This window comes from Nicotiana tomentosiformis, chromosome 9 (assembly GCF_000390325.3).
Source record: "Nicotiana tomentosiformis chromosome 9, ASM39032v3, whole genome shotgun sequence".
NCBI lineage: Eukaryota > Viridiplantae > Streptophyta > Magnoliopsida > Solanales > Solanaceae > Nicotiana > Nicotiana tomentosiformis.
The window spans coordinates 3,955,284-3,967,583 of NC_090820.1; the positions used below are offsets into that span (position 1 = coordinate 3,955,284).

Genomic DNA, 12,300 nt, shown 5'->3' on the forward strand with positions numbered 1-12,300 from the left:
GGTTTGATGTATTAAAGCATGCACAATTTCTAAAAGAATTGTTTGTTTACAAAAATACCCTCATAACCAGTCCATGTCTTTTTAAAAGAAACATATGTTGAGCAATGTTTTTATATGAAAAGGTTTAAAACAAATTATTTGATTTGTCTACCTATATTGTAGTATAGAACTGAATATTTATCTATAAAAAATGAAATATACTAAGTATTTATTTAGACAAGAGGAGGTTGCTCTAGTGATGAGCAACCTTCACTTCCAACCAAGAGGTTGTGAGTTCGAGTCACCCCAAGAGCAAGGTGGGGAGTTCTTGGAGGGAGGGAGCTGAGGGTCTATCAGAAACAACCTCTCTACTCCAGGGTAGGGGTAAGGTCTGCGTACACATTACCCTCCCCATACCTCACTAGTGGGATTATACTGGGTTGTTGTTGTTGTATTTATTTATCTACTAGGGATATAATTTTATTCCCCACTTTCTTGGATTATTAGGCATAGAAAGTTTGAATTAAAAAAATAATAGGGAAATGAGTTGATTACAAGTGCATTTCAGTACGTAGTAGTAGAGTACATATTTATAAATTTACAATGAAGAAATTGGCAGAGTATAGATATAAATAGCGTGAGCAATTTAAGTATCAAACTTGCATTAATATAATAGCATATTTTAGTCAAGCATAAATTTTGAAGGGCAATTTTGTCTTTAATTAAGCTAATGCATGCATTAAAACCCATTGCATTGTTAATACCATGGTTTCCTATGCATTAGTTATACATTAGGATAATACCAAATATGGTGTATAACTAATGCTTGCATAATTAATGCATAAGGTCAAAAAGTGTACCAAACAATGTATTATTAATACACAAAGCTAATGCATGCATTATTTTATCTAATGCATCCTATGAAACGACCTCTAACTGTGTTGGTGGAAGGTAGCAGGTACCTAGAGTAAATTAGACACCACCATTATATAACAAAATAGCAAGGGACAAGGTAAAATATGGAGGGCGAGTTGCATAGGTCTCATCTCATCTGTCAATATGAGTGAACCCAAGCCATGCCCCGTAATTAAGAGTAAACTTAGATGTTAGTGCAACTTCTTGTTGCCTTTTCTCTATTCCATTAATTTCACTATAATCGTTGAAAATACCCACCAAATCAATTTACTATGCTTCAAGCCCTTACTTGTTGAGGTCGTCTATATAAATTATTTATAGTCACTCCACTCTTATTGAGGTTGACTTCATTCCGATACTAAAAATTCAGGGTTCTCTAAAACTAGAGTTATCTGAATTTCACACATATTCCTATGTGGACATACATATCTCTAACAATAATAAATAGACTCGTGATAAACACTTAGAGAGTGAGAGAATTCTTTAGCTCCTGTTGGATAGCCAATCGAGATTCAATTTTGTAAAAGGCTTTGGGGCAGGTAGTTAGATATTTAGAGTATGAATATTTGTTTCCAGCTGCTGTGGTTGAGGGCTTGAGGCGCCTTCCTTAAACTGCAACGCTGAACTCTTTTTCCCTTTTTTTGTAGTCTATCGTTCTCAATAGCAACTGGAAGATAAAGTCTGGGCATTGTTCCTTTTCTTCTGTAATGACTAAATCTTAACTAATAAATACCAGTTTCTACCAAGAGAACTTATGCTGTCTACGATACAAAGCTCTTATACTGATGCATTCTGGGTTGTTGAGTGCCATAGGTGTGAGATCAATTGGAAGTTGATTAACTAGATGCTTGATGCTTTACTGAAAGTCTCTTTGCATTACAACTATGCAATGTGACTCTTCAATTCATGTCTAAATCAATTCATGGATTTAGGAATAATCGTATTCACTCAGTTTCTAAAACCTGTATTTTTGTATAGGACCCATTAATATCTAAAATGATCTTGGCTTCTTGTGAGTTAGGATGTACTGAGGAAATAATTACCATTGCTGCTACGCTCTCCATACAGGTGAATCCTCTCATTTCCGACCCTAATTGATTTAGCAATAATTATCTTTTGTTAGACCAACATATTATTTCAACATATTATTTCTGCAGTCTATTTGGATTCCTGTTAGAGGAGTACAGAAGGAGTTGGATGAAGCAAAGTTGAGATTTGCAGCTGCCGAGGTTTTGGTTTTTTCTTTTTGCTTACTAGGTTCACCTCAATAACAATTTATTTGCATTATATTGGAAGTACATGATGAAGTGCACCTTCGGCAACTTGCATTTGAGTGACATTGTTTGTCTTTATATTTAGTTGCGATTTGAACAGTTAAGAAGTTGAAAGGGAAGTTTAATATAATTCAATTGAAAACCCATTGACAAGATTTCGTATATTTACTTGATCATGCCAGATCATTTAGACATCATTGGCTTAATTAAACTTTAGAATTTAGTTTGCAGAAGAGGCTAATTTTTTTATTTTCTGCTTTTATCCTGCTTAGCTATCGCCTTTAGTTTTTTATTTTCCTCTTGTTGCAATAATAATAAAAGTTCGTCCTTCCTGGGATTTTCGCCAAGTAAAAACACAATTTTTGTATTTTGCATCCATTCTCTTTTGATTCATCCCAACTGACTATCTCATCCTCAAGTGGAGTTAGGATAACTGGCTATTTGTCTCTAGTTATTTACTCCGTTTGTTTCAATCAGTTTGTCGTAGTTTGACTCAGCACACAATTTAAGAAAGAACGGGAGTATTCTGAAATACGTGGTCTTAAATATGTGATAACAGTTGTGTGAGTATAAAATTTTTGAAACTTGTGGCCTTAAACATGTCATAACTTTTGTGTGACTATAATAACAATTTTATTAAGGAAATATATAAATGTGCCATTCTTTTTGGAATTCACATGTATAAGACTAAACAAGTACTCAAGTACTCTCCACTCGGTTCACTTTTGCTGTACTTTTGCAGGGAGACCATGTCACATTCTTAAATGTGTATAAAGGATTCATTCAATCTAATAAATCTTCGAAGTGGTGTCACAAGAATTTTGTAAACTATCATGCCATGGTAAGTCCGAATCCAGCTTTCAACGCAGGTTTTTGATGCATTTGAATGTTCTCTCCCTTTTTTTTTAAAATAAATATTTGTTAATAGTGTTTTGTGACCTATCTATTATTTGGATTTTGAGGTGCCCCTCATAATATCGTTGATTTTTTCCCTACTACATCTATATATGCAGAGAAAAGTAATTGAAGTTAGAGAACAACTGAAAAGGATTACACAACGGTTGGGCATAGGATTGAAATCTTGCGAAGGGGATATGCAGGTAACTTAATTTGCTGACTCAGTTGTTAATGTCAATAGCATTCAACAGACCATGGTGCAGTTGCCCATGTGTTAAAATTGATTGCTCGCTTAACATTTTTTGAAGTGTGTGGCCATCTTGTCTAAAAGTTTAAACTTTTAGAAAGAGCATACTTTTATTTTCTTAATTATGTTTTCAACGTGCCCCTAATTGGGGCCAAGCATGTGGAATTTGTTTTTATAATGGGTGGCAGTGATGCTCGAACCCAGGACCTGTGCATGCTCTAATATAAATGTTGAAGTATGCGACCTTCTAATATTATGTCTTCAAGACCATTGAATGAATATTGTTGCCTGAAGCATTCTTTTCCACCACCAAAAGGCCATCAAAGAAGAGCTACACACTCCGCTAAGGGCTCTAATTAAAGATTTATTCTTCGGCTTAGCTATTGCAGCTTGGCCTCTTTCCTGATGGTAGCATAATTTTATTTTTTTAAAGATTTGGTTTAAAAAATTGTGGAGCAATTCTTTCCGTCATTGAAGAGCTTATGATGTAATAGGCATAGCTAAAATTAGTCATTTTGCAGGCAGTAAGGAAGGCAATTACGGCAGGTTTTTTTGCCAATGCTTCCCGTTTAGAAGTGAGTATGAGATTTGATACATGTCTCGTAGTTATATTTTTGTCTTAAAGGGCAGTCTTTCCATTTTTATTGTCGTTCTGCCTCATATTTTCTGATCTGAGCCTATTTGATAACATCTGCTGCTCGTCTTTGAAACAGCCATTCAGTCACAATGGGATGTACAAGACTGTCAGAACTTCTCAAGAAGTTTATATTCATCCTTCATCTGTGCTGTTCAGGTATTTATTTATATATGACTGGTTTCTATAGTCCAAGGAACTATGTGATTACTTCAAACAACAACAACAACAACAACCCAGTATAATCCCACTAGTGGGGTCTGGGGAGGTTAGTGTGTACGCAGACCTGGAGTAGAGAGGTTGTTTCCAATAGACCCTCGGCTTCCTCCTTTCAAGAACTCCCCACCTTGCTCTTGGGGTGACTCGAACTCGCAACCTCTTGGTTGGAAGTGGAGGGTGCTCACCACTAGAGCAACCCACTCTTGTCTAAAGAAAGGTGCTACATTTCTTTTATTTTATGTGGATTGTTTAGGGCTTCCCGTGTGGGCTTCAAACTCCGGGGAGTTTGGGCTCGCCCCTATACCTCTCTCCCAACTTAACTACCAGACTTTGTTTGTGGTAGTTTTCGAACCCATGAGACATACGCCGTGCTCACACATGTGCTTTGTCCTTACCACTGAACCAAAACCCCGAGAGCTAAGAAGAGGCTATACTTGTTGAGTCAAATGGATAGTTAACACACATTGAATGTTCCAAATTGTTGCATCCTATTATAGCATGGTTTGGTCAGGAATTGGTTCTTTATTGTCGCCATCCTTCCTTCGTATATGTGCCTGCGTGCATCGACGCTGAACATCTTTTTTTTTGCTTTGATCAGCGAAAGCATGGCTGAACTCATTTCGTAACTGCATGTTCATGTCCCGGATCTTGTACTAACATTTGCATATTGTCCCTTATTACTTTAGGATAAAAAGGAAGAAACAATACTAGATAAGTTGAACTATTATTATGTTCTGTTACATGTTAAGTTAATAATGTACAACAACAACAACCCAGTAGGATCCCACAAGTGGGGTCTGGGGAGGGTAGAGTGTATGCATACCTTATCCCTACCCCGGAGGGATAGAGAGGTTGTTTCCGGGAGACCCTCGGCTCACTTAAGTTTATAATGTGTTTTCTCAAATTTGATAGGGTCAACCCGAAGTGGATCGTATACTATTCTCTTGTTTCAACGGATCGTCAGTACATGCGAAATGTCATTACTGTTGATCCTTCTTGGCTGACGGAAGCTGCACCACATTTTTATCAGAAGCAGATGCATAGTTCTATTCCTCAATGATACACTTTTCTTGGATCTTTGGCAGCCTTATTCTGGTTTGGAAAATTGTAGCCATTTGAAAACCTTTTTAAATACACTAATAACTCCTTGTAAATTGGTTGTACTCAAGAAAGGCCAGTTGAACACCTTTCACTTAAACATTATACTGTGTAAATAGGTCAAATATTATATTAGGATCTAAGCCTACTCCGTAATGAAAGTCTCATTTTTATTTAGGATTCTTTTTCTTGTTTTCTCCTTCTCTCCTTCCTGGAACTATCGTCTGTCAAATATAGTTTCTAAAACAATATGATTTGCTTTAAAAGGTTATATACGACTGATCTTTGTTATAAAATGAAGATTTCCTTTTTTGAAATGAATAGTTATATAACTAAATTCTTGATAAACGAAATAGTATCAGCTCTTCAGATGATATAGGCTAATATATGATTACGGAATAGTCTTCTAATTAAACTTTAAACTGTTCTAGGCAAAACTAATGATTAGCTCATGTTAGAGTGCATATATATATGTAATCTCCGCTGTAAATATTGAATATGGCATTAATCCATTAGCAAAAGTGATTAGCAATTCATACTTTCCTTCAGTTTCTCACTCTACCGGGCTAATTGCTCTTCCAGATTAAACTCCTATAATGTCTTCCGGTATCAAGTACAGTAATTATTATTTAATCGCTTATACATAAGATTACCATGTTCAAGATCCTGGTATATATATTATGGATAAATGTTATTTCTATACTCAATTTAATTAAAAATCTTAGGTTCGAACTCTATCTAAAGAAAAAATGACACTTTATAGGTGCTGTAAAAATAATAATCGAAAAATGTATAGAACTTGTATATTATTTGTATATATATACATTATGTATGTTATGTACAAATATTATACAAATTTTATACACTTTTGACTACCAGATATAAATAGTTTCTGGCGCGGGCTAAAAGTGATAATACCCCAACTCTAAAAATGATAAACTTTTTCATAGAAACCGTTTTCTTGTACAGTCAAACCTCTTTATAACATCCTCGTTTGCTCCGATATTTTTTGACTACTATAGTGAAGTGTTGTTATAGAAAACATATATTATAACATAATATAAAAATGGGTTCGAAGAAAAACTTGGCTTTTACATTGAATGACTATTATATAAAGATGTTATAAAGAGGTCTAACTGTAGTAGAACCTATGCAACGCGAATTAGATTTAATTGGATTTGGTTTCAGATAACAAGTGGCTAAAGAAAAATACAATACAATACGGTATAATATCATACGGTCGAAAGACTACAAGACAAGAGGTACATGTTGACCCAAGACTTGTTGCAAGTTGCAACAATAGGAACTACTAACAAAACAAAACACAAACTAAGAGAAATTAACTAGAGGAAAGTGAATAGAATTATATTAGGTTATTCATAACTTTCCCTTTATTCTCAAAACTAAACTCACACCGGCGATATTGCCTCCTGGTTTTGGACGTTTTGGTATCTTACGGATGATTCCGGCACCCGTCTTCTGATCAGTAATGTTGTTTGAATTCATTTCTGCATCAAATTAGGTTATGTAGAGTAATGTATTAGTTATAGGTTAACCAATAAAGGAGGAAATTAATTTATGACCATATTAATTCTCAGTGCTGCAAACATAAATAAATTAGGATGAACGTAGGTTCCTCCTCTAATAACTTAAGTTTTAAATAAAATGATCACACATTTGGCAGGACAGGTCGCTACTTCAAATGAAGTGTCCTTGCTCTAGCAATAGAATTTAAACTATTATAAAAAGTAATCACCAAATTCAATAAAGATAAAAAGAAAAACTTTTGCGGTGTTGCGATATCCTTAGATTACTAAATATTATACAGGTAGAAGGTCTCAGAAAGTTTCAAAACGACATTAAACTTTCAGCAAAATGTTAAATAATACTTATGTAAACATTTACTCCCTTCGTTTCAATCATGTGTTTTACTTTCCTTTTAAATCACTCCAGCAAAGAATGCTACCAACGTTTAATAATTATTTAATTCCGAAATTCCAATTTTTTCATTAATGAGATTTCTTTATAAGATATTATGATATATTTAATATCACAAAATTCTAAGCCAAATGTTACATGAATATTTAAACATTTATAACATCCGTTCGCAGACTCAAAATGTTAAAAATGAAAATAACTACTGGAGTAGTAATAGATAGAAGAAGTAAATAAACCTTGGGAAATTGGAGCAGCTGCCTTAGACGTCTCCCTTGCATCAGCTTGTGAGGATATTACAATTAGCAAAATAGCCAAAGAAAGGCAAAGAAAAAGGTTAGTTTTGGAAAACATTTTGATGAGCTATTTGGAGTTTCAGTTTTTTACTGTAAAAAGGAAAACAATGTTTCTCCCCTATTTATAGAACTTAATAATGTCTCGTGCAACTGTCAGAACAACTTGTTCTAAACAAGGGAGAAAAATGACAAAAAGAAAGCCTTCACAAAGACTTACTGTGAAGTTACGCCCGCCTCCGGGTTGATTGAGTTAGTTGGGTGAGTGATTTCTCACATGGGAGATCTGAGATCGATTCTCCTCACCAGTAGTCTCCTCAGTCAGAGCTAGTCGTACCGGGCGTGCCTAATGCGATTTATATCTTCTATATGATTTGCGAGCAATTGCACAGTGAATTAGTTATCAAATGCACACCCGAATAGAAGCGGCTACGGTTTCCTAGAAATTTTCCAAAAAAAACAAAAACAAGGTCAGTGACTCCAACTCTTGCCCAAGACCATATAACAACCCATCCCTCAACAAATGTGGAACACCTTAACATCAGATACGGAGTTAGGATTTAAAGTTTATAGATTCTCAATATATCACGAACTCATAGTTTATCTTAGTTATTAGGTTCATAATTAAATATTTATAGATATTTTATGTATTTACTAATATAAATACAAAATTTAAGTTGAGTTCGTTCGAACCCGCGATTAATGCTCTTCCTCAGCCCCTGCTTAACACCCCGCATGCTCGAACGAAGAAATGAATTTTAAATATAATGCATCTCTAAAAAATAGCTAGTCTTGAAATATGAATTATCTCGAGAGTCTGTGACTATATAAGGAGACAAACAACCCTAATAATTCCGCCAATATGAGAATAATGCTATTGCTAACTTCTATCGATGAAAGGATAAGATAGATCGTGAAAGAAACGCGTTTCCCATAATGTGTCTTGAGTCAAGTTTAATTTTTTCAACTTTATTTATTTATTGCATATCATTACTTCCTTAATTATTTTTGGTGAAGTCCATAAGAAGGTACACATACAATGTAATGATCTCGTATCACATATTGTATTTAGGAATAATATAGTATCTTTTATAGTATAAGTGTTTGCATGAAGATAAGTATGAAATTTACTTATGAAAATGGATGATAAAACGTAAGCAGAAATGAATACATAGTTGAACATATATTTAATTAAAACTTGAAAAAAGAGTTTTTTAAGTTACGTTGAAAAATAATATTTGAAAGTTAAAATTGTGGTTGGACATGCATGTTATTTGAAAAAAATATATTAAAGTTTTGTGAGTGAGAAAATATTTCACCCAAAAACTGTCATAAATCAACTTTTGGGAAGTTGAAAAAAAACTTTTTAACTTGAAAAATAGTAGCCAAAAAGGAGTCAAGAAAAATACTGCTTAAGATATATATAGTTGTAAACCACACAGAGAAGCGTAATAGATTTGAAGAAATTGGCGAGATTGTCTCTTTAAAACTGTTAAAAGGCCACTAAAAGGTACCAGGACACAAATTATATCAATTATTTTCAGATGAGAAAAATAATCTTATTATCTCAAATTATCATTTGTTTTGAGCATGTACTCATACTTTCTCAAAAATTAAAATTCAATGTAAAATTTATCCCAATCATTCCTATTGTTTTTTAAAAATTAGAGCATTCTAATGCAGGATATAAAGGAAAACTTATTACTTATTACATGTAATTCACACTATAACTACAAGCCTGCAACATACTAAAAGAGTAACTATATATATGTGTGTGTGTGTGTGTGTGGCAAAAACACCAACAATGAGAAGAAAAAGTGAAAAAAAAAAAATTCTATACAAAGGATTTCTAGTGAAACAGAGAAGAATGGTCAATGAAGAAGAAGACACAAAAGTGTCGAAAAAGAGAAGATGTGCTTTAGTATTTATAGTATCCAAAATACAAGTAGTAACTTACATTGAGTAATAGGAAAAGAAAGTGTAACGTATATTAAGTAATTGTAATAGAATAAGTATTAAGTGTATTAGTAATTATTAATAAATGTGTTTATTACTAATGGTGAGAATGGTTAAATCAAGTAAATTCTTAGGAATTCTTTGAGATCTTATATGAACCAGTAATGGAAGTCTTTATGGACGAAGGGAAGTTATATGTGTAAATAGTAACGGCTAGGTGAGAGAACTGAGAAATTTGGCCGTTAATATTTTCTTTTGTAACTGAAATAAATATAATGAGAGGTAATAAATAGGATAGAGAATAGTCATACAGTACCACAATGTACATACAGTACAAAACAAGACGTCGACCTAGACTTTATTGCAAGTTGCAACAGCAAGGACAAAACAAAACAAGACACAAACTAAAAATGTAACTAGTGAAAAATGAATAGAGGCTAGTTTCTTTTTATAAAAGGGTTTTCACTCGATATTTAGTATTTGTATTGAAATTTGATTAAATTCGAAATAGGACTGTCATATACTCTTCCGTTTCAATTTACATAAATATATTTCCTTTTTAAACCGTACCAAAAAAGAATGATTCGTTTTCGTATTTAGAAACAATTTATATTTATACAATAATTTATCGTCAAACAAAATATATGTGCCTCATTTTACAACAAATTCAAAAGTTTTTTTTTAAACATCATGTCCAATTAAATAGGTTCACATAAATTTAAACGGAAGAGTAACAGGTTGAATAATAGTTACCATATATCTTTCCCAAGTCCGATGATTCTACCAAAATTTTGCAGTAAATGGTGGTCATGTAACATGACTCCCTTGGCCTCAGTAATGTTGCTTCAATTCATTGCTGCATCAAACGTTTATGCAGAGCATCGCGTTAGTCAGTGGTGGAAGCAAGATTTTTACTAAGGAGATTCAAAAATTTTAAAAAAAGTAAAAATCTAAAAACATTAAGGAGATTCAATACCTTATAATATATATTGAATTTTTTTTAATCTTATACGGTGTAATTTTCGGTGAAGGGGGTTTCGCTTGTCATGACACAAAATTTATTAAAGGTCGTGATAGCGTCGTACACCGTTGTCAGGTAAGCCAAAAATAAATACTTTACTTGGTTCTCATTTTAATATTTTTGAAATCATATTTCCTTCAATTAAATGGTAAAGGATGAAATTTACAAAATAAATAATAATATTTTTAACAATTCCTATACAGTGCAACCCATAATCGCCCCAAAATCCGGTATCACAAGTGCATGAACCTCAACTAAGAATGTAAAATAAAATACAACATCTGTCCGGAATACAAATTGGACAGAAAAATATAAATACTCTGAGGGAGATTCTGCTGGCTGCAGACTCGTAATGTTGAATGCAGCTCACCTAAGTCCCTGCAATAACCGCGGCTCGGCACTCACAAGGCCACTAGACATATATGCACCTGTACAAAAATGTGCAGCAAGTGTAGTATGAGTACGTAAATAAACGCGTGCCCAGTAAGTATCATGCCTAACCTCAAAGAAGTAGTGAGGAGGGGTCGACTTCGACACTTACTATGCGCTATAAATAAATAAAATAATACAATTAAATTAGGCATGGATTAAATAATACGGTTGCGAGCCCAATATTTTGAAGTAAGTAAGCAGTTCTTTTATAATTAAGAACTCTCCAAATTTCTTTTTCATTATTTAACAATTTATCTCAGGCAAGGAGGCAATATTATTTATTGTAAATTCCAAAGCAATCAATTATATCATGCGCAAATCATGTCGAGGTCGTACGGTCCGCTCCAACATAAATATTTAAATTGTGCACTGCCCGGACATGAGCATAATAGTAACTATGCACGGACTCTCGTCACCTCGTGCGTACGTAGCCCCCACAAATAGAAGCACATATTAAATTAATCCAATTCCCTCTTACAAGGTTAGAAACGAGACTTACCTCGCTCCGAGATTCCATAATCGGCACAAAAACCCTTCCAACGACTCACACCGATGCCCATCGCTCCAAAACTAGTCAATTAACTTGCAAATCCATAAATATACACTCTAATACTTATTACAATCCAATTTATAACAAATTCCTAACTCCGCTTGAAAAGTCGATAAAAATCACCCTCGGGCCAACGTGATCGGATTTCGAAAATTTTTGAAGATTTTCCATTCCATGCCCAAATTCGTGGTCAAAATCCAAAATACCAAATTCTAGGTTTTCTACCTAACCCCCACAATTTTTACTAATTTTCATGCTTAAATCCTCATAGAATCCATGTATTTAACTTATAAATAGTGAAAATTACTTAACTTGCGATGCTTGATGAAAATCTCCCCTTGGAGCTCTCCAAAATCGCCCCAGCCAAATGAAAAATGAGAGAAAATGGGCTAAATCCCGATTTTAAAAGAACCCTTCTGCCTAGAAGACTTTCGCATTTGCGATCCACTGGCCGCTTTTACGGCTCCGCACCTGCGGACATTCCCCATCGCAGGTGTATCTTTCCATCATGCCCAGCCAAGTCCGCTTCTGCGAACAAAAACCCGCTCCTGCGGTCACGCTTCTGCGGAGCCTTGACCGCTCCTGCGGATGCGCATCAGCGCCCCCAACTCCGCATCTGCGGCCCTTTTTCCCAGGTGATCCATGACCGCTTCTGCGACCATAATGCCGCACCTGCGGGCTCGCACCTGCGGCCCTTTCTCGCAGGTGCGATTGTACCAGACACCAGCTGCTTCAACTCCAAATTCGATCCGTTAACCACCCGGAATCCACCCGAGACCCCCGGAACCTTAACCAAATATACCAACATGTCCCAAAATATATCACGAACTTAGTCGAGCCTTCAAATCAC

At 34.6% G+C, this 12,300-nt stretch overlaps 1 protein-coding gene and 1 long non-coding RNA gene across 7 annotated transcripts in view; one reads left to right on the forward strand and one right to left on the reverse strand.

The window, feature by feature from the left end:
- Nucleotides 1-5,443, forward strand: part of LOC104085624 (probable pre-mRNA-splicing factor ATP-dependent RNA helicase DEAH9) — a 200,141-nt gene extending 194,698 nt beyond the window's left edge. For all 6 annotated transcript variants that reach the window (XM_070186211.1, XM_070186212.1, XM_070186210.1 and 3 more), the window contains 7 exons: nt 1,873-1,962; nt 2,052-2,123; nt 2,911-3,009; nt 3,182-3,268; nt 3,834-3,887; nt 4,026-4,105; nt 5,078-5,443. In XM_070186211.1, coding sequence (XP_070042312.1) covers nt 1,873-1,962; nt 2,052-2,123; nt 2,911-3,009; nt 3,182-3,268; nt 3,834-3,887; nt 4,026-4,105; nt 5,078-5,225 — 630 coding nt within the window. In that variant the 3' untranslated portion in view covers nt 5,226-5,443. The remainder of the gene's footprint in view (nt 1-1,872; nt 1,963-2,051; nt 2,124-2,910; nt 3,010-3,181; nt 3,269-3,833; nt 3,888-4,025; nt 4,106-5,077) is intronic.
- A 1,273-nt stretch (nt 5,444-6,716) lies between these two features.
- On the reverse strand, nt 6,717-8,088 carry LOC138899601 (uncharacterized). Its single transcript, XR_011411335.1, has 2 exons — nt 7,438-8,088; nt 6,717-6,771 (listed from the first exon to the last, which is right to left on the reverse strand). It is a non-coding gene; the product is annotated as an uncharacterized lncRNA (long non-coding RNA).
- Between the last annotated feature and the right edge of the window lie 4,212 nt (nt 8,089-12,300).